This window comes from Astatotilapia calliptera, chromosome 1, assembly GCF_964374335.1.
Source record: "Astatotilapia calliptera chromosome 1, fAstCal68.1, whole genome shotgun sequence".
Taxonomy (NCBI): Eukaryota; Metazoa; Chordata; class Actinopteri; order Cichliformes; family Cichlidae; genus Astatotilapia; species Astatotilapia calliptera.
Genome location: NC_137422.1, coordinates 27,996,965 through 28,020,653, shown reverse-complemented (window position 1 = coordinate 28,020,653; position 23,689 = coordinate 27,996,965). Strand labels below are relative to the sequence as shown.

At 38.2% G+C, this 23,689-nt stretch overlaps 1 protein-coding gene across 2 annotated transcripts in view; it reads right to left on the bottom strand.

Annotated features, from left to right (window-relative positions):
• The window catches only part of spata17 (spermatogenesis associated 17), a 40,634-nt gene extending 19,499 nt beyond the window's left edge, over positions 1-21,135 (bottom strand). For both annotated transcript variants that reach the window (XM_026171526.2, XM_080299619.1), the window contains exons 1-8: positions 21,002-21,135; positions 20,328-20,417; positions 19,161-19,242; positions 17,715-17,765; positions 15,526-15,629; positions 8,352-8,475; positions 4,023-4,265; positions 372-508 (exon numbers count right to left, since the gene is read on the bottom strand). In XM_026171526.2, coding sequence (XP_026027311.2) covers positions 372-508; positions 4,023-4,265; positions 8,352-8,475; positions 15,526-15,629; positions 17,715-17,765; positions 19,161-19,242; positions 20,328-20,417; positions 21,002-21,069 — 899 coding nt within the window. In that variant the 5' untranslated portion in view covers positions 21,070-21,135. The remainder of the gene's footprint in view (positions 1-371; positions 509-4,022; positions 4,266-8,351; positions 8,476-15,525; positions 15,630-17,714; positions 17,766-19,160; positions 19,243-20,327; positions 20,418-21,001) is intronic.
• Positions 21,136-23,689: the final 2,554 nt, after the last annotated feature.

Here is a 23,689-nt window from a genome sequence, read left to right as displayed (position 1 = left end):
AACTGAACTCAATTTAACATAGAGCATCAAAAGGAGGAGGCGAATACCAACACAAGACACATGCAAGGATATAGTTTACACTGGATTATTATGTTATTATAACTTTTTAGTAACATTTCTGTACAGACCCCACAATGAAAAATTGTGTCTATCTCTTTCAGCAGTGCTCACTCAAAGAACAGCTTCTTGCTAGTATCGAGTTAATACAGACACTATTTGCAGTAAATAATATCTGTTAAAACGCACCAAACAATGGACTTGGACATACCTGTAGCTGAATTATGTTAGATTAATGTATGAATGTTCTAATATATTGTATCCAATCTAAAAGAATTATCCAGACAGGTCGGACAGAGAACTCCTGTACAAACCTAAGTCTCACTGGCTCGAGTTCACGTAGCTGATTCTGGGCCTCCTCTAGGTGCATGTAAGAGGTCTGCAGACATAACATCAATTCACGACAATGCAAGCGCTGCTCCCAAGCCTCTCCTGCTTCTCTGTAAAGACCCTGGAATAAGGACAGACAAAATAGACAGTACATTAGTCGAAAACTGATCGCAAAATCACTCTTTTGCAGAATTAAAAAAAGACAGAGGTCAGTCCTCTGCATCTCTTCTCTTGTGACAGGAGAAAGGCTAAGTGTAGAGAAAGAATAAAAAAGATCAAGTGGCAGGAGAAGTAAAACCAAGCATGTTAGTTCAATTTTGGAGAGAGGGGGATGGGAGGGGTATCAGTTAAAAAGAAGACAGTTTTGGAGCAATGAGGACACTGTCTGCAATGGGTTAAAATCATGATTTGGGCTTTTGTGGTGATTTGTTAATTGAAATCTAAATGAATATGATAGTGGATCTTTTTCCCTGTTCTCTTCTTTTCCCCTCACCCCCAATTAGTTCCAGCATATGGGTGCCCCTCCCTGAGCCTGATTCTGCCAGAGTTTTCTTCCTGTTAAAAGTGCAACAATTGTGCAGGAAATATAAATAGTAAGAAGACTGGAATAACCAACAAACAAGAAGAACATATATATAAAAACAAAGGCACACAGTAACAATGACAAGTTGAAAAGTGCTTGAATGTTGTGCAAAAGACTTTGGAGTATAGAGTCTTTGCGTAAGTGGCCAGAGGGATGAGGGTTACTCAGACTATGGCTGAGATTAGTGGGTAAGTGGTTGGGTGTGGGGTGTGGAATGGTTTTCTGTAAATATAGCAGTGATTTCAACGGAAAAGACTAAATTATGAATTGTCTGGCTTCTTAAATAAGCTGAGTTTATTTAAACTCAGTTTATTTAAGAAGTCAACTTACATAATATCTGTGTTAATGTTGTTAAATTGTTAAGGTAAACTGAAGAAACACACACACAATTAAAAAGTCTTGAGCCACCCCTCATTTCTTTTTATTTTTCTTCCATGGAGACTGACTTTCTCATGATTTTTTACAAATGGTCTTGAACAATAGTTCTTCAGGCTCTCTTTTTGTTTGTTCGTTAAGCCACATTACATTTACCTATGATTCACTCAATCATAAAAAAGGCGTAACTCAAGGGATAAACCAGACAACTTTTCGAAGAACCTATTTTAATTGGTATCTTTAGGCACTTTGTCACTTATTATCAATTCATTAGTTAAATTTAGAGAACATGCGGAAGATAACACAGTGATTCCCATGGAGCTAATAAGCTGAAAACTTGGCACATCTCAGTATGGTGTGCAGTTTGTCCTTAAAATATTTGAGGAGTCAAACAAGAAGAAGAGATCATCATGGCAATGGATCCAAAAACACTGCCAATGCACAAAAAACTACATCTGGATTAAAAAAGAAAACACAAAAAACCCACAACAAAAAAACAAAAACACACCATGGAAGACTATCAGTCATGGATTGGCTTCCCGAGAGCCCGGACCTCAACATTACTGAAGAAGTACATCCAGCTAACATCTAAGGTAGAGCTCTGGATTTATGTCCAAGAAGGCTGGAGAAATAGACTGCTTACAGAAATTACAAGAAAGCTGCCTAAGAGAGTTCAGGCTAAGTGCAAGAACAAAGGTGAACAAGCTTGTTGGAATATATATGTGTGTATGTGTGTGTGTGTGTGTGTGTGTGTGTGTGTGTGTGTGTGTGTGTGTGTGTGTGTGAGTTGTCCGTGTGTCCAGCGAAGTCAAATCTCAAAGTGGATGCTCTAAGACTACATTACTTAAGAACTTGTGCGAATAACGGCTAAACTTTTGGGAATGCAGATTAACTTAAATGTTTTCGCTATGTTTAAGGTGACCTTCAGTTGTTGTTTGGTGTTAAAAAAAGAAGGGAGAATGAGGAGGAGAGAGACAGAGACCCTGTCCTTGCTCCTATCACCACGGGATCATTGGCCTGGCCTGACCACTTCCACAGCCAGCACCTCAACCTTATCCATCACCACTAGATAGTTATCACACCAGAGATGGAGGGGGTGTGGGATGTAGGGGTGAGTGCAAAAGAAAAGGGGACTTCCTGCACTAATGACACGAGCTGAACACACACAAAAAAGACACACTATGAGGCACACATGTATAAATATAGACAATTATTCTTCATATCAACCATAGAGACTTTCCTAGGACACCATTAATAAACCTATTCCCATTTCGGCCAGCTGGAGACATGCCTGCATGTGTATGTAAGTGTATGAACTGCAGCTAATAAAAGGAGACAAATGTACGCCTCATTTCTGCTCACTTATGTTTTACATTACTAGAAACTAATACTAGGGAAAGCAATTTGCCATAAAGAGCCACAGAGTGGAAAATATTGCTCTTCAATAGCACTCAAATCATCATCATACACACAAATGCAAACACAGACACATGACACATACAGTCACAAACTGGATTATCCTTTACTGAACCAAGACAAATTCTCAGTTGAGAACAACCAAAGTAAATATTCAAATAGTGGCAACTCAGGGTTCGTCTATTTTTATCAGCCACTGGATTAATATAGTACACATTTTGACTGGTAACTGTCATAATTATGTGATAGTTCAATATGAAACAGTGGCAAATCTGTTCTTTTCTCTCTATGATATGTCCAAAGGTCTTTGATGAAAATTTACTCTTTAAAATGAACACTTATTCTTGATCATTTTGGACAAAGCAATATATTGTTAAAACAATTTCTGTAAAAAAAAAGAAGAAAATGTGTTCACAACATATAAGATCAGAAAAATACTAATTTATTAAATTTATTATTTATCAAATTAAATTTTAATTTCTGTTGAATGTATATATGTCGCTTATTTGCTTAATGGAAATATAATGCATGTTTCCATGGAATTTAACAAAATTATCCATATATATCTGTAATATACAGAAACAAATACATACATCTAAACTTCAAATTCAAGTGGAATGTGTATGTGAATGTGTATTAGTTTACATTTAGAACAGAAGAGCCCTTTATTGTCATTGTACCTGGACAACAAAATTGTGGATAATTGTACAGTTAAATCGTTACCTGACACAGCACATATCATGTTGTTGTGGTCCACTAGTCAGAGCTGTGCATGCAATTTTAAAACACACACACACACACACACACACACACACACACACACACACACACACACACACACACACACACACACACACACACACACACACGCACACACTGTGGTGCACAAATATAGTAACACATAACTACATAGTCCCACAGAGTACTCATTGAAATAAAGGCACTAAACGACTCTATGCAGTAGCCCCCAGGAGAGCTGTCTGCCATGCTAATGATGTCATTCTTCTTTAAAAGGAGTTTTAAAGGATCTCTGCTTTCATCAAGAACCATCCCCCATGAGGAAGGAAGGTGATGTTGAAGGCTTTAATAATTAGTATGATACTTTGTTAAACTAACAGTCTGTTTCACCTCTTGAACATGCTTAAATCCAGTTTTTCACACCATCACATCTCATCTCTTGTATATCTGCTTTTATACTACTGTATTTATCTGTTTTCTACTTGTTTATGTCTTTTATAGGCAACGTTTTGACCACCGTCACCTGCTGTGTCTTGTTGGCAATGGGAGGCAGTATGGGCCTGGAGCTGTAAGTTCTAGAGGTTTTGATCAATGGGGATCCAAGAGTCACAGGGAAACTAGAGCTTGTTGAGCTTGGGATGCCCAAGAGACAAGCCTTGCCCCTGGAGGCCAGCCTGGTGGGGGCCTGGTACTTGACCTGCTGCCTCAGCAGCAGCTCCATCTCATGAGGAGCTGGCCTGAATGGAGAGTTGAAGACCCCTGGGCACTGAGGAAACAGAAAAAAAGAGAGAGAGGGTAAAAGCGTGAAAACATTAAATTAGGATTTTAAAGTCATTAGATTAAAATGTATTTCTTACTAGTAATTAAATTTTTTTAAATTAATGAATCAAAATCAAATCAAATTTATTTCTATAGCACATTTAAAAGCAATTTAGTTGACCAAAGTGCTTCACAATTAGTTAAGACCATGAGAAAACAATAGAAAAACAAATACAGATAAATGAGATGAGGCAATGACAATGTATAACATGAAAACAAAAAACCCCCATAACAAACGTAAAACAAGCCTGATGGTACTCAAACTGAACTAAAAGCCAACATAAACAGTGCGTTTTAAGATGTGATTTGAAAGACTGAATAGACTCTGAAGTGGCTAAGTTATTCCAGAGTCTAGGTGCTGCGACTGCGTAGGCCCGATCTCCTCTATGCTTCAATCGAGACCTCGGTTGTACTAAGAGCATCTGGCTGGACGATCTCAGTGCTCTTTTGGGGTTACACATGTTGAAGAGTTTGCTTAAATAATTGGGCGCCATACCATTTAAAACTAGTAAGCAAAATAATCTCAAAATGAATACGATAATCAACAGGGAGCCAGTGTAAATTTCCTAAAACTGGAGTGATATGTTCATACATTCTAGCACCTGTTAAAAGACATGCAGCAGCATTTAATAAGAATGTACTAGACCTAAAAATATGAAATAAAAAAAACAGGCTCTATGGAGTGACATAGACATAAAGCGAAAATGATTTTGGGGCACTGATTTTTAAGCACCTGGCTGTCCACATGGATGCTTCAGTACTAAATAAATATATATATAACTTAATTTAGATTTTGGAGAAAAAAAGAATTCAGTTTATGAAGAGGAACATCAAATCTCAGAATGGGCACCTACTGGGACAGGGACTAAACTAACAATTGTTAGCTACTAAACATCAATTGTGTTAAAATTTTCCATCAGCTTTCTTCCCTATCAATGGTCATGTAATCCATATTAACCTCCCCCAAATATCCCCACTTTAAAAAGGTGTTATCTTAAATGAATACAGAATAGAAGAATGGATAGATGAAAATCCTAAACACACACACAAGTACACATACTTAAAACTGTGCCTCTCCGATTCTGAACTGGGGTACAGATTTGCCACAGACAGCCTTGATGATAATTATTCAAACCACAGTTATTCTTTTGCCTGTGTCTTAATTACCAGACCAAAGCTTTGAGTTGTTCTATATGCTAATAACACTGCTTTCCACTCTAAAAGACTGCAACAAGAAGGAAAGGGAGAGAGAGAAACACATACAGCTTTAACTACATCCTCCCAAACCTCGCTCTTTCTAAAATAACATATTAACAAATTAGTAAAATAGCAAATGTGTCACTATTAGATCATAAGCACTTTTGGTCTAAATATCATCCATTGCGTTATAAGAAAAAATAAAGAAATTCCACTTTATTCACTGCAATTTTTTTGACCCTGGGTTGTAGGTACAGCTTGATAATAGCACAATACGTACCTATTTAAAAAATAGTGGTGTTGATACAAATAACTTGGGGGATTGTGTCAGGAAGGACATCCAATGTGAAAATCTACCAAATCAAAACTCCTTGTGACTAAGGGAGTAGTTGAAAGTAGTTATTATACAACGTCATAGTTTCCCATAGGTTTAGATCCTATATGTAACGGCAGAATATGTGCATGCGCATATATGTAATCATGTATATATGCATACACGTGTGCTTTCTTAGATTAATCTTACACTTTAATGTAACATTTAAAAGGTTGTGTTCTGCAAATATTTTACTTGTCAAGTACACTATGAGAAAAAAATAATGAAGCAATATAATTACATGCACCTCTAGTGAATCTCATCCCAGGACAACTACATCATCATGGATTTTAGTTGTTAAGAGCAGTACTTGCTCATTCTTCTCATTAGAGACCTCCTCTAGATTGCAGGGGACATTCAAAGCAAAGGAAGTACCACTGTTAGACTGCCAGTTGCAGTTAAAAACAGTGGTGACCGATAAACAGGTCCCAGGCTAGCTGCTAAGCAGTGACTAAAATTTCAAAGTGACAGTGGGGCAACTTTTCACTAATAATCAAAATCAGTAATCAATCATGCATAGGGTCCCTCTTGAGAACAAAAATATCTTGAAGCAGTTGTCAAATATATTTCTACAACCAATAATAAGTTATATTAAATGGTTCTTACTTATAGATAAAAAACTAAATTAGTAAATGTTATGCCTCACCCCAATAGAGTAGTAAACTAATTAAAAGTATGGACTGAGTAGTCATAAGAATAGTTTATATGATCAACACCAATCAGTATCTTGGAAATTGCTTGAAACTACAGGAGAAATGTTCTGCTTTAGGGATGACAGTACACAAGTCAAATAGGAAGTGACAGAAAGCCAGCAAAATACACAGATACACACAACGCATAAACAAAAGTAAATCTCACCACCCCTAAAGACACACACGAATACACAAACACAACACATAAGCCCAAAAAGTACCAAGTACCAACCTAGCTACGGGAAGAGCAATGATGTTGACCCCAGGAACACAGCATCTCTGTCTCTGTCAGAGGGACTTGGGGCCTTTTGGTAAGCTGGATGTGAGTCTGTGTATTTTGGTGTGTGTGTGTGTGTGTGGGCTGGGGTCTGAGAAGTGAGAAAGGATGAACTGTGTGGGAGAGCCATCTATTCACTGCTGACAAGGTCAGAGCTACGAAGGGAAAGAGTCCCCTGCCATATGCAGGGAAAGAGAGGGAAGTATATAGAGAAAGATGGACAGAGGGCGGAGAAGAGCACATAAACTTTCATTCTTTCTAGCGTGTACTTAAAAATAACGATAACAGAGTTACAGAAACGTAACACAAATTATGTGGATACCCACGAGTTAAAGTATTTTAAGAATCAAGCCTGATGTGTAAAAACTGCGAACTTAACCTCATTCCAGCTTACATCAACTTCATGCAATTGTGTGAAAATTTTGTGTATGTATGCGTCTTCGGTGAACATGGGATGTCTGAGGACAGTAGACAGCAAGACAGGCAATGATGATGCTAGTTGTATAGACACGAGACAGAGAGAGAGAGAGAGAGAGAGAGAGAGAGAGAGAGAGAGAGAGAGAGAGAGAGAGAGAGAGCAAGCAGAATGCTAGTGCTGAATCAACAGTGACCACTGTGCTTTGTCTTCATTATTATCACAGTGAGGAGTCACAAAGATGCGTAGATGCCACACACATATGAACACAAGGATAGCTGTGGCTCGCCCGCTAACTGGTGGTTTGATACTAAACAATGAGTTATTTCCAATGCATCCACTGGACTAAGAGTGTGTGGCTGCCACGCTAAAAATGCTTAGGCATAGAGAAAAGCATGATGTGTGTGTGTGAATAGTTGAATGATGCATACGGTAAAAAAAAAGTGCTCTGAGCGCTCAAATAGAGTATAAAAGCACTACATAAGTACTAGTCCATTTACCATTTACAAATGTGCACACTTTTGCCATGGGAAGCATCAGACTGAGCACATCAGAACAACCGTGAGGACTCACACTTATGTTTGCACATGTGCAACTGAACTCCACACGGCCCACTTCTGTTGACTAATAGAAAGGAAAAGGTCTGTGGTATTTCTCTGTGTAGCCCGTTTCTGTAGGAATCCACCTCTTTGTAATGTTGAGCTCAATGCCCATGTGTGTGCCTGCATATGTATCTGAGCATGCACATAATTGTGCATAGCTGTATGGGTGAGTGCTACACAAATGTGAAGTCAATCCACAGGGATGCGTTTCTCGTGTCATCTGAAGTGACTTTGCATCCATACATAACCGCAGTTAAGGTCACTTTGGAATTACAAAGTCAATACGTGTTACTGTCACTAGTCCAACAATTTTTTATTCATTACAGTATTTTTATTAAACTGCGCTATTTTCATGTAGCTCTGGTTAACATAAAATTAATATGTACATTTCCCTCTGGTTAAATATTAGTCTAATCATTATAACATTGTTGTAAAATGTGTGCAAAATTGAATGTGTTTGTGTTTCCATAAGCCCACCTGCTTTGTACTAAGGAGATGATGTAACCGATGAGCTTGATAGACTTTGGCAGTGTGCTCTTTCACCATATCCAGACAGTCTCTCTCCCTTTTCTGGAGATCTTCCAGCTGATCAAGCTCCCTCCTGCAGGGAACATAAACGACACACAAAGATTCTTGCACTTCGGATTCATTAGGCTTTACAATAGGTATGCATTAGTTAGACATGTATAATAAATGTAAATCATTTTACATAATAATAATAATAATAATACATTTTATTTATAGGCACCTTTCAGACCCTCAAGGTCACCTTACAATAACACGTGAACAATAGCATAATTTTTTTTTTTTTAAATATAACAGTTAAGACATAATTTCTCCAATTCCTAAGTTGTCAATCATTATAATTCATATAGTAGAAATAACTCATCATATTTATATACTCATGTACAGTATGTTTTGTGAATGACAATGACTAAATGCACATTACTCTGCATTTTGATTACATTTAACTCTATACCACTTGGTTTAACAAGTAAGCCTAATGTTTTTTTAATACTACATTAATGTGTTATATTACACATTTTCTGAGGATTCACCTTACGAAGTACTATATCTTAACACCAAATAAATCAATAACTTGTTAACGGTGTAAACTTCAGACAAGTACATCTGTGCATGTGTTATTATGTATTTGGGAAACAGTTGTTGGTCGTAAAGCTGACAATTCCCTAAAGTGTCCTTCAGATGAAGGAAAAAAAACTACCTAATCACACTGAGGCATACATGGAAAGACAGAGGAGCTCTGGGGCAAAAACAACAGAATGACACTGCATAGAAGAAAAAAAGGCAAAATAAGAGCGTAAGAGGCTATAAGTGGGAGGATGATTGATATATTTCATCATGGCAGCCAGGACAGGTCTGTCTATGACATCTGTTAAGCGAAGCTGGCTAAATGGGATGCATTAAAACCCCATACACACAGCAATTTAATTCCACAACCACACAGCAATGTTGTTACAAAGTGGTGATAACTTAAAAGGGGAATTGGAAACAATTACTAAATACACACATGTCGTCATAATATAAACACACACACACAAAGCAGGAGTAAAACCAATTTAATTCCAAGAGCACAATACCAATAAGAGTTTAACCATAGCTCATCAAGAATCCCGTGTCTGTTTCCCTCCTTTTTTCCTTACTTCTTCTCCGCTGTTTTTTTCCCCCTCTACCCAACTTCTGTTTTCAATTACAATCCTCCATAGAAGAATCAGGGTATTCAAAGTGTGTCAGTAATCTGAGGTTAACACATTCTGTGGCTACTGACATTTAAAAACAAATCACAACAAATTCCCATTGCCTGTGCATTCTCATTCATTCTTCAGCACCAGACTCAATTACAAAATAAATGAAAAATGCTTGCGGGTGTGTAAAGAAGAAGAGTGAATCTAAATATGTGCATTTGTGTAATATTAAATACAGTAATTTAATATAGTGTAGGTGTGTGGGGAGTAAATATTGAGGTTGCTTGGCCTCTATTTGTCCACCTAGCTAACAGGGATATTACTTATTAATGTAACATTTAAAGTCCTGGTTTAGGGACGGTGTTCTCCACGATATGTGCATGTCTGTATATATGTCGTCATTTCTGTTTGCTCAATTCTTAATAGCACCTTAAAAAGCTTGTAGTAATGTTTCAGGGGATCAGGACCTTTGTTCATATGTTCATATTTTCATACATATGTCTCTGGGCTGAAACAGTTTAACTGAGAATGTAGCAGTTTGTGCATTTATCATAAATATGCAAATGTGTATCTGTTTTTATACTAAATGTATGTACACTTTGCTTGTATGTGTATATGTATCTATATATGTGTGTGTTGGGGGGGTGGGGGTGCTCAATGAGTGACCTTTGCTTCCCTACCCCCAGCCCCAGTGTTATTAATTGCTCTGTAGTGGACAAAAGCCAAACAGATTTGTAACGGCTGAAGGCACCTCGATCTGTGTCGACCCAACCAGCCGCCACAACATACAACCCTCGTTAGCCCTGTTCAGCAAGCAGCACATGCCCTCGCGCCTGTGTGTGCGCGCGTGTGTGTCTGTGTTTATAAATGTGTGTGCGACTGACTGAGTAAAATTGAAAAGAAAGAAACACTATGTTTAACTCTGGAACAGCTCTGGAACATGTGCTACGTCTGGTTTATCAGCCTAAACTAATTTCTTGTAAAGAAAAAAAAATTATTGCTAGTTTTAACTAAAATTCTACACATATGTATAGATTTACTATAATACATTAAAAATAAATAAAGTTATAGGTGACAGATTATAGGAAAAATCTGAACAAAAAAAACAAACAAAACATAGGTCCCAAAACTTTCAGAAAAACGGTTGGGCAATATATAGAGTAACCTCTGTGTCCGAAGGACAAGGCCAGTTCAGTTTTCTGGATCTAAGGCAACACTGCTTTAAAATAGTGACAATTTTGCTGACACGGTACAGAGGTCAGTAACTCTTCCATAAATTGTGGTCACTGAACATTATTCTTTCAAGCATCCAAAAATTCAAGTAAAAAAATGTAATTTGGAGCTATTTAAAAAAAGAAATGCACATCCTCCAGGCTAAATCAGAGAGACACGCTTGCTTTTGACTGTATGCTTGTTTTCAACATACAGTCAAAGGCCAGCAATACTGATGGTACAGGAGTGCATTAGTGTGCAAAATGAGTAACTTGTATATCTGAAAAGGCATAAGAATGCTGAAATTACATACATAGATTTTGAAGTCAAATATGTTCCCATTTACACTGTCTTTTTTTTAGAGAAGTTCTTGCTTTAGTTTCTTAAAGAAAAGTCACATTATGAAAATTTAAAAAGGCAATAAAGAGAAAACATTTCACTTTTAAAGTCACAGCAATCGATCTCCTTAGTTCCTCAGAGGATTACAGGGCATTTTCAGGCCTTAAACTGATCCCAAGCCAGGTCCAACTATGGGGAATTTTTTGTGCATTTATTTTTATAACAACAGAAACAAAAATTGAGCTAATGTATTGATTATTATCAGTTAACAGTTCATGTTAACAGTATGTGATGTAATGTATTATGCATATTAAATATTTTACACACACAAAAAAAGGTAAAAGTCAAAAAGAACACTTTTACCTATAATAAGGAGATAAAAAAGCAGGCAAGTGTTAAATTATTTTACCTTTACAGCTGATACCTAATTACAACAGGATAAATCATTAATTTCTCTATGTGAACCTTGATTTGTCCCCTATAAAACCATCTTTTCATATTGAAGAAATTAAATAAACTCCCTGGTGCCTCTCTGTCTCTCTCCAGCTGTTTGTGCAAAGCTGCATCTACGCTCTTCTTCGTGCCACACAATTAGCAGTGAGCCGGATAAAAATCACTGCATTAATCCCAGTAACATTAAACTATACTGTACCACTGCTGGAGGTGCAACAAAGGGCTAAACATAATCATGCATGAACAATTTTGAAATGCGATGATGTGCAATTAAATAATAAATAATGTCACAACTTTCATTCCTTAATTGGAGTTGAAACACCAATTATATAAATATATTAATACATATATTTATGATTCATGAATCATGATATTCTGCCATTTAGATTATGTGATAATAAAATAGATATATGACATAAAATAAAAACTGAATAACAATTATTAACATTAGGCACATATAATGCGCTAAGCCTGTCATGTTGTATTCCTGAAGCACTGTGGCTAGAGATTATGTTTAATGGCTGCTGAACCGCTGGACAAGTTAATCAAACATACCTGAAGTACTTTTAAATGACTGAAACCCTTACTGACATTTTCACCCTGGATTTCTAACTTATTTAAATGTCTAATATAATAAAGCCACATTTCTCACTTCTTCCTCAATAATTTAAGCTCTGGTTCAAAACAGGGGATCAAGGAGTAATGGAACATCAGAGAGTGAGGCATTGTGGGACAGCAGGCCACACCTTCGGTCATCCAGGCCAGCACCAGAGCAGCTAATTGGCCAGGTTCTAAATATTTAATGGAGGCTTGACCTGATTGGCTGTTTTAATTGCTCCAATTGAATGATTCAATAGCTGGCAATGAGAGGGTAGTCAGCCAGTCAATTTAGACAGTGGCCAGCTCAATGTATTGAGCCTTGAACACCCTCATAACATAGCCTTTCCATTTAAGTGACTGACCGATTGATTAACTAATTCACTAAAGTAGTAAAACTAATGCCACCCAAAGGTGTTTAAGAAAACAATTAACCCCAGCTTTGATAATATTGCTAATCCACATTCAATAAACTGAGAGGAAAAAAACAAATAATTTCAAATATATTACAGACTTTTGTCCACTGTTCACTCTCAAAGTAATTTTCTTAAGAGACAAGTAGCAGTGCATCCACATTAAACTTCAACAGACACACACATAGCGAATATATAAATCCAATCAGACTGAAGAGAGAACTTGTCTGCATCCAAACTGGATCAGAAGGGAAGAGCAGTAAAAGAAAGACTGACGCATAGAAGGGGAGAGTGATCGCAGGGCAGACCCACACTCTCTCCGACATAGCAGCTCTCCTTTCATGAATGTCCTTGAGAGGGACACAAGAGATGGAGGAATGAAGAAGGCTGGAATGAAGGGAGACAGGAAAAAAGTAGACAGACGAAGAGACACAGCACAGCACAAAAGAAAAGAAGAGAAGAAAACACTTGTGCTTTTCAGCCTAGTGACAGTCCATAAATTCTCTCTGAGCCTCCTTTTTTAGCACTCTTTAGGATAAGTTAAAAGATTTCACTATGTTGTTGCAACATCACAGGGAGAATTATTTATCTGATTATGGCAGTAATAATTACCCCGCTGTTTATTGCAGATAGAGGAATAATTCATGCAGTCAACAGGCCGTGCTAGTGGCAGCAACGATGACACCAGCACATTTAGTAAATATGCAAAGCGGACTTGCTCCGCTTTCCTAATTGCCCCCATCGTCCCACAGCATGCCCTTATTAAAGCCCAGGAACTTTAAGTGTCTCCCTGACAAAGTGATAAATTGTTGGGGTATCAAGGAAAACTGTGGCAGAGTGGGGACTGCACTGGGGTCCTGACTTCATTAGGCTATGCAGAAGGAGAGGAAGGATGAATGAGGATGGACACTAAAGCATAGTGAACCTGTGGCAAGGAGAGCAAGAGAGAAAGATATCGAACAAAATAGATTGAGAAAGAGAGAGGCGAGAGGCAGAGATTAAGAAAGGGAGGCGGAGAGAGGGCGGTGGATAAAAGAGGATGGTGTAAGTGGCGTGGATTAGTTGTACCTAATGAAATGATACAGATGGTTTTGAACTGGGGAGCTCTGTCATGAGAAAGAGATTGGAATGGAGAATCAGAATGAAAAAGGACAAAGACAGTGAAGGGAAAATATGCAATACTCCTACATCATTACCATGCACAGCTGATCAGCCTTCAATAAATGGAGATCATTCATCTGACTTTGAATTTATTAATTTATGCAGTGGTTGGACAGACGGATGGACACACTTGCGGAGGCAGGGAGCATGGTGATGGATTAAAAAGCAGACCTTTGCAGGGTTAGTGATCAGGCAGTGTGCAATCCGAGGGCTTAGCAGCTAACAGAGAAAGGATATTTTAAATAAATGCCGGCACGGCGTTAATTGATCGTGACCCCAGTAGCACTAAATAAACATGTGATTAAGTGAAGTGAAAGTGACCTCGTACCCCAAACCACTGTGGAGGAGGGGCTGCATGTGCATGTGTGTATGTGTGTTTTTGCATAAATGTGTGTATGAGTAAGAGTGTGAATGTACCACGGCTGATAACAAAAGCATAAGACCAGAATCCTAAAATGAAATAGCATCACATAGCTGGTCACTTTATCCTTATAGCTCCTTGTTTCTAAATTTCAATTCCTATGATTTTTGTTAACTGTTGTAAGTTGTGCAAAAGGTGCAAAGAGACAGGAGCCACAGTATATGCATATACTGTTTAGGCAAGGTCCTTGCAAACTAAAAGCTATAGCTTGCATACTTCTGAATTAATCTAATCTAGTCCTATGAAGTGAGGTTCAGTTCAGATCAATGGTCTGATTGTTTCCTTATTGTAGCTTTATTACAGTGTGGTTAAAATTTGGCCTGATTATGAATACTTTTTACTATGAATCATTTTTTGTACTTTTGTAATGTCTTAAATTTCATTAAGACATTACAAGCAAAATAATCCCAGTGACTGGTCAGAATACTTAACGTAGTTGACATGTCTTTGTGTGTGCTCATTTTTGTGTTATATTATAGCAGCAACTCTTCCATGATGGACTTTAACAGCCTAGTCACTCCTATTTCTAAAAGGGGCAAAGAGCGTGGAGGAAAGGTAAAACGCTGCTGGGGAAGTGAGGGGGGGAGAGTCGGTGATCCAAGGAGCACTTTAACAAATTTACATTTAATTTTAGCAGGAAGCCTAAAGATATTTTCCTGTAAAATATATTAGCAACATTAAAAATGTGACTATTAGCTAAACGTGATGGTTTTTTTTGTCAAAAATAAAAGATGGTGTATCTCTAGCAGTAAGCCCTGAAGCGCAGGATGTTTTATTAATGCACGAGCTGCGGTTCAAATCAGAGGCTAATTTTTAATTTCTTCACATCGTTCACTTCTCTCTTAGCCTCAAGCGCTTTAGAGGACTTCTCTCTCTCTCTTCTGTCTTTCTCTTCTCTTTGTCTCTCAGTCTCTTTCATATCCTCACTTTTCCTTTCGCGTTACTCCAGTCATATGTTTTGGTTAAGCATACACAATACACCTTTCAGACAACTGTCTTTACATTAATCAAATCAATTCATTTTGATTGATAGGCTATATAGTAGGCCATAGTCAGTGGGCAAAGATACACCATGTTCTAACAGAACATATTAAGGCTAAGTTTTTTATCCTTTCCAGTTTGCATTCCTTTGTGCAAAAAAGGTACCCCATATTTGCTTCCTTTAATTGAAGATATTGTATTATATCGGTTATAATCTATCTAGAAGAATGCTGACACATGTACTGGCCATGTGAGAAAGACAAAAGCAACACAACTTCAAGTGAGTTTCAGGAAAATAAAACGAAATAAAAAGATAAAAATTAATTCAGGTCTCTTAAGGTCTCATAAATGAAACTATTTTTTCTCACCTGACTAGTTCATTTTTCATGACAAGTCCTTCCATATACTTTTTTCGTGCATAGAAGTTATGGATATACTTCCTCACAAAGAATCCTCTCCATGTCCGCTGGATCTGTGTGGGATTACAGAAGTTTTTATGAAGTTTAAATGTAACATTTAAGTAGGACACTTTTTAAACCATTGTTAATAAACTATACAATCCCTACTTTCAGAGGGACAATCCAGCACGAGAGAGACAGACTGTCAAACTGTCACATAACCATGTATTTAACGGCATCATCCACACTGATTGAGGAGGCTGCAGATTAGCCAGAACACACCCACACACAACAGTTGACCATTTTAAAGCATAGGGGCGGATGTCCTTCAGACTAATTAGGAGATTAAAACAATGGCAGGTAAAAGAATAATCACGGTATGAGAAGAGGGAAGAAGAAAGAAGAGGAGAAGTAAAGGATAGGGAAAAACAACAAAGAGCAAAATGAGAATTAGCATTGATCTGCCAGTCAATAGATAATTTTAAATAAAGTAATTGCCGCCTCCCGAGTTCTTGCTGACCTTTGTTGACTAGTGAAATCGATGCTGTTGAATCTAATACAAATACGAGGTGCGGCATGTAAACACTGGTTTCTATTACGGCCTTAATACATTATCCTCTGTTAGCTACCACACCAAGATAAAGACATCAGGAGGGGAGAGAAAAAGAAATAGAGTTAAAATTGATTTAAAGAAAATGTCACAAGGGGATTCTCAGATGATTGTATGTGTTGGGTGTGCTTTGTGGGTTTCTTTTTTTTTCATTTATACAATATATACTTATTTGGCAAAAAAGTACAAATGTCAGGTCATATTGAAACAGCACAAACACTGAAGTCGAGAAAGTACAGAGTATGTGTCAGAAGACGTGGGATCAAGATTTATATTGCAGGTATTAAGTACTATATCTGTATGTCTGGTGTAAATAGTAGAAAAGTTTCAACAGGTGGCATCATAAAAAAGGCCAGATACTGCATGTATTTCCCTTATTGTCCTTTAATTTATTATTTCTAAAGTCTAAAGTCACATGTAATCAATCTGTTTTGAGAATTTTTGTCTTTGGATTTGCCCCATGACTTCTCTTTAGGCGCTGTGGGCAGTACACAGTCCAACACCAAGGGACCAATTTCACATATGAGGCTAAAGCCTTGGTCAAGGGCAGTGGGAGAAAACTGGAGCACCCGGAAAAACCCCAGACAGACACAGAGGATACACTCAGCGCAGAAAAGGCTCACTTGGCCCTTCTGGGGTTTAAACCCAGTACTTTCTCGCATTGGTAACCTCTAAGCACCAGTCATTTTAACACAGTTCTCCATTAAAATTCCTATTGTCTCCTATAGGAAATTGTGGCTATTTTCATAGATAACATAGGTCTCTTATTTCAGTAGCTTCTCTTTTGGACTACATGTCGACATCACCTCTGAACTTTCACCCTGTGACCTAAACAGCTGGGTCAAACATTATTTGTGAATCTATGTCTCTCCTATAATGTGAAATTTATTGTAAAAGCAGGGGGTGAGCTTTATTTGTTTGGGTTCCTATTATGTGTAAAACGTAAAGCCCTCAGTTCCCCAGCTTTTCCACCAATACGAAAATATTATAAACATCTCTTTCCAGCTGGATAGTGAATCTCTCTCTTCAATAAACACTGGCAAATTCTTTTGTTGGTCTATAAAACCCTTTAACGGTTTAGGCATGAAACTATTCACCAAAAGAGAAGGCCTATATGGAATTGTTAAAATATAAGATTTCTAGGCAATATCCTTGTGTAAAAGTGCCAAAGCATCACTCACAGCCACAGAGCTATGATTTATGAGTTGAACAGTAGTAGGTGTTCAGGGATAAAGACAGTATTTCAGGGCCTTGAGCATTTAAGCAAAGTGAAAAAAAAGTTTTTAACGTTATATATAAAATATTTGCTGTGGTTTGACATATAAATATGATAGGTCATTCTGATATAGAAATCTGTCCATTTTTATAGGGTTTTTAATAATAATAAATTATACTGGATTACCAACATGATGCTGCACTTAAAAAGGGAGAAAAATGGCCAACAAAAGATTAAAGAAATTTAGAGATATGATGCTTATGGGCTGCTACTCACAGGGGCTCCCACCACGACACTCCATTTGCTAAAACAAGACAGTGTAGTGATATTTACCCTGACCGCCATCTCCTCGTAGAAATTCATCTTCATGATAAAATATGCCGCCTGTGAACACAAAGGAAACGATGGTGTTACATCTTGTCTCCCAACCCTCTGATCTGTCCACAGCAGGCGTCAAAGATAAAGAGCTCTTTATACATAATACATTGCACAGGCAGCATAGATAGGGCCACTGTAGAGTGGAGGGAGGAGGGAAGGGGGCAGAAAAGGAGAGTGGGAAAGCAAGAGAGACAAGAGGAACGAGAAAAAGTCAGAGAGATGGAGAGAGAGCAGAAGAGAGACAGAGACAAAGAGAGAAAAAAGGAGAGAGAGAGAGTGGTTAGTGGGACTTTCTATCAAGGGGAGGACAGTACTCTCTTAATACACTAACACAGACAAGGGCCAAGAAAATCTATGGTAGTCAAGCAGCACGCTAATGGAGATGTATGACGGCCAAACGCTCTCCTCTGGATTTCATAATCAATGACAGGACTGCCACAGAACAGACTAACAAAAGGCCAGAGAATATTCAGCAACATACTCAACGAGCCATCGCACTCCAAACATGCCAGGCAACCACTGGGAGCACATTTCAGGAGCAAACTGGAGTGTGGGCCATAAAAGGGATTCATATCTCAACACGTCTTTTTTAATAACGACAAGGAAGAGAGGAAAAAGAGGAAGGAGATGGAAGACAAAGACTTGAAAGGAGGTTGTAAATTCAGCTTGATGTTTTGAGAAGAGGCTTTGTGCACATCACATTATACACGATAAGGTCCGCAAGAGAGAAAAAGACAGAGAGAGATAAAGGAGGTGAAGAGTAGAATCTCTCAGGGCTAATTTCAAAACAGTGCACTGTGGCAATTTTGAGTGATTCAAATTAGCGCTTGTCTGTTTCCAAATGAGACCAAACAGCTTCTTTTTAGCCCATATGTGTGTTGTGACACATCCTTCATTGTTTATTTCAACACCCCCCCGCCACCACCACCCTTCCATTTCTTGAACGCCTCCCAAACGGCGGCTGGCAGTTATGCTTTAGCAAACAGTCAATTTACAGGCATGATAAATAGCTTGTTGTGATACGTTTACAAAACTCAATCCAGGGGAAAATTATACGTGAGAGCGCTGGGTATTGGATCCGGTATCAACAATCTGTTCAATTAAGAAGCAGTTGGAGGCAATATGCTGAAAATGGGGCCTTGTTTTACTAAAGCATACACATACACACATAGATACACAACTCTTTTCTTTTTTCTATATGCATCCCAAGAATTGTGAAATAGATGGAATTCCTTATCATAATGCATCATTTTTCCAAAGTGCTAATTTCCTAATGTGTAATGGGTGAATTATATTTCTTAAGGTCAGACGCAGGGACTTTAGGAATATAGCAATTGAATTCTAATGCGTGCTATCATAGCATAATCAATATATCTATAGTCGTTCCAGGCACTGGCTTACCTTCACCATTTGTCTGACACGTGCCCTTGCTGTGAAGCCCCGCCATATCTTCTGTATAATGATTGCCTTCTTGTGCAGATGGCTGTAATAAAATCAAATTGAGGAGAGGATTGGGTGGATGTTTTTTTAGTAGTTAAACTGAAGGAAACCCTGGAAAAAGTTATTCAGAAACACGTAAGGGAAGTAAAAGGCAAATTTCACTGGTCATTAACAAGGTTGTTTAAGCTGAGAAATTAAGCAATTCTGCAACCCTCCCCCAGAAAGCTCAATCCTAACAAAGCATGAAATGGAAAGTTTCCATAGTTATGAATAAGCTAAAAAATACCTTTATCTAGAATTAATTTATTAATTATTCAATTAATTTAACTTCCTAACATAAACTCTTTTTTAGGGAAAACAATAAAAAGAAAGTGATTTTCTGCATACAAATTTAAGGTTGTGAAAAGGCTCAAATGAAAGGTCAGGGAAACATTATGCTTATAAATACAAGCTGTCACAAACACACATGCACACACATATAGACCATTCGTGCTCTCCCAGGCTTTTCGATCATGTCCGATGAGCCTTCCACCTCCTATAGTCAGCGGTACACATTTGTATTCATCTTCAAACATACTCTAAATGCAAGTCCACTGCGATTCTCTGCCTCCAATGAGGCCATCAATTTCCAAAAGGCCATTTATATGCCCAGAAAATCAATGCTTATAGTGGGGCTAGCACAACCCCGGAGTTGCACTTAGGCAGCTAAAACTGTTGCTAATTATCCACTTAACGCATTGATCAATTAACTAAAGTAATCTGAATTAACCTACTGTCTGGAAGTTTGTCTGCTGACCCTGCAGAATGGTGCTAGGGTCACAGTATGGGAACAAGCACAGAGATAGAGACATTTATTTCTCTGTGTGAGAAAAGAGCATAGAGTGCAAGCGACATTTATTCCTCCAGGCCATTTGCAAACTTCTGGAAGTGGGATAATTATGGTAGTGAGCTAATATCAGGGTTTCCCTTGATATGAACTCTTACAGCCTGTCTGAGTGTTTTACAACTCCAAAGGAACTACACTTACATTGATAAATAAAATGAATGTCTGCTTTGTTTTTGCATGAGCACCAAAAGTCTTTTTTTATGGATTACAGATACAAATCGGATCACAGAGATATACCATACCTGAGGTAAGCCCGCACCTTGCAGCCTCTGAACCAGCTCTGGATCTGGGTGACGGCCTGGTTCTCCTTCTCTCTGTTCTCATCAGCTTCTCTGAAATACATAAACACAAAAATATATCACTCTTCGCCTGGCTCAAAACGAGCCATTGGAGTTTACTACGCATGGCAGCATGCACGATATACAGTAAAGAGAATACATTGTTATCATAGCTGACTTAAGAATTTTCTGAAAAGTGCATATTAAGCTTCATTATAACACCAATTATTAAAACTGGCTGAAAAATCTTTCAACATTTGGAGACTAAACGCCACTTTCCTTTGACTTTAGCTAAACCCTTTTGGAGAAGCGATAATAAGTCCTTCATACGTAAACAAACAAACAAAAAACAACAACAACACATTTTTACTGGCAAGTTACACAGCTAAACTTTGCCCCATTTGTGTGGCTTACTCATAGGGTGCTTCTGAGCATTACTGTCATTCTTAGGGAACCAAAAACTTGCATTGTAACGCCAAAACAGGACCGCAAAAGCTTATTAGCATACACAGTAGACGCATGACGCTAGCCTTAGTTCTGGGTGATGTTAGCTAAATGCTGACTGCTAAACTGCTAACAAGAACTCATAAAGCAATTAAACGTATCCATATATAGTTATGTAAATCATTAATCCATACCTGTTTGTATAGTAGTATTCCTTTTGGAACTCTTCAAATTCGCGTTTTATTTTCAACAGCTCCGCCATGTCGGTGTACTCAAGCGAGAGTTTACATGTTGTCTTGACAACACAGGTGTTTCCCAGGGTGCTGCAGATGCGTTCAAAACTCACAGGAAAAGGGAAAGTTCCTCCTAACGTGTCTATTTCCTTTCATTTCGACTATTGTAAAGCGTTTAAACAGATTCCAGTAACCGAATTGGGTTAATATCATGCGCTGTATGCAAACAAGTTTACATTATAATTTAACCATAAATTCCAAAAGTAATCCATGATAGAAATAAAAACTTCACGAAAAAATGTTCTTTTTCGTCCTGCAAACCACTTCCCACTTACTATACCAAAGCAAAAACATTTTGTAAGTAATAAGAATAGTAGGCATTAAAAAAAACTAAAAGAGATTTTAAAAAGCGCCCGTTTCATAGATGCAGATTGTGGATCTGTGTATTGATCTGCCAGCTGCCTCACTTCTTCCATCCATCCCTTCATCTACTTCCCTCCTCTCCTGACGTTATCACCCTTCATCATACAGTTATCAGTTTATTTCTCCCCACTCTTCCTTCCACATTTTCCCCCATCTTCACTCCACTCTCCTTCAGTCATATTGCCCTGTCAAAATGATCACCTAAGCAGGGTGTATATGTGTGTCTGTGTGTGTATTTCTGTACTTGTGCAAGGAAATATATCTGTCTGGCCAGTGGTCAGAGCAAAAGACTGTCTGTATTATAGATTACTCCTTGGAGACAGGGAAACCACAAATAGTGAAAGTGAATGAGTATATGTCTGTCTCATTGCTCTTACATGTGTTTTTGTACTGGCATGCCTCGGCTTGTTTCTCTGTGAACTAGGCAGTGTGCTTGTTTGAGAATCCCTTTCAGTCTCTCTGTCTTTCTCTGAGGCCAATTTGCTGTCTGAGGGCCACCACAGTAGTGAAGAGCAGTAGGCAGACGTCCTAGGTAGAGTTATGGCTGGAGGGTTGAACCCATGGTGGCTCAGCTCATCCATCGAAGGGCGATAGGAGGGCGACCACCCTAGTAATTACTGGAGAAATGTTGTTGTGACAAGAGGGTATGAACAGCGCATGTGAGGAAAAAGAGAGCGAGTGAATGAGCGAGAGAGAAAAGAGAGATTTTTGGGGGGGGCAAGCTTTGTTTTTGACAAGACTGTAAAAATGCTGCAGGCTATTCGTCCTGCCACAGCACTGATTAGGTGTCACCAGGAGTGTATCTGTGAGAGAACAGCACAAAAAGGAGAGTGAGACCACTTCATAAAAAGACATCCTGTTTACACTCTTTCTAATGACACACTTACAGACTCAGCCTAACATCTTTTCCACATTCCTCTATACAACACACCCTTCCAACAACTTAGGTGTACTTTCATCCTCCAGGTATTGTTCTGAGCAGTTCTGTCTTCTGTCTCTACTTTTCCATTTTCTTTCTACTTTCCTCATCTCCTGTCTGTTCTCAATCAAAACATTTCCCTTGCTCACTGAGGCGATAAGTTCTTATCCAGGATTACCCATGTATATACTCTCTCCATCTCTTTCTCCATCTCTCCATATGGGGCATGTCATTTAACACGCCTAGAGTCACCTCTCACAGTTAGGAAGCTCTTCCCGCCAGTCATTGTCCATGCCCATTGTTGCTAAATGAGGGCCATATGCACTGTGGCCAGCACTGGTCATAAAGATATACACACACACACACACACACACACACACACACACACACACACACACACACACACACACACACACACACACACACACACACACAGATACCAGTGTCTGTAGCTATGTGACTGCCGCACATGTCTTCACACAGTGCATGTGTATGAATCATTATTGTATGTGTCAGTGTGTGACTGATTATACGTGAGCGTCTGTGTATGCAAGGCCGTCTGTGTGTCTTTCGATGCATGTGTGTTCCTTCCACCACAGTAGGGTGCGGCGGATGGAATGTGTGTTTCTCGGCAGGGCCAGTTCGGCCATTATTATTAAACATCTGTCCGCAGCACATTAATTCCCCCACTCTGACGCATCCCTCTCTGCCCAGGGATCACTTAATTGAAATCCATAATGACTCTTTCTTCTCTTCTATCCCACACTGAGCAAAGTGAAGCAGGGAAATATCTTTTAGACAAAAAGATATTTGTATCAGCTGTTATCTAATCATTAACCCACTGGTATGCTTTTTTTTTTTTTTTAATAAAAGAATTATAAGGTATTCCTTGAAAGTTTAAATACTGGAAAACTTTAAGAAAAATCAAAATTATGTTCTACTAAGGAAAAAGATTTTTAATGAAGTTACAATCAGCAATTTATTATTAATTTTGAATTCATTCACATTAACTCACGTTTCAAATATTTTTTTAGACCTGCATTAAACACTTAAAGAGTAGTTAATTTAGGTTTTAAATAAACACAAATGCTAAAAAAAATTCCAAATGGCACCATATTTGAAGAGAAAATTCAGGGTTTGATTTCATATTTCATATCAAGTACTGTAAACTTAGTAGCATCCAAGTAAACTGCGCATAATTTCCAAGATGAGTTTTGTGATGAATAAACCACTGGTATCATTTTCATCAGTGGTGATTTTCCCATTATGTTCCATAAAAAAGTAATGGAATTACTCATCACACACAA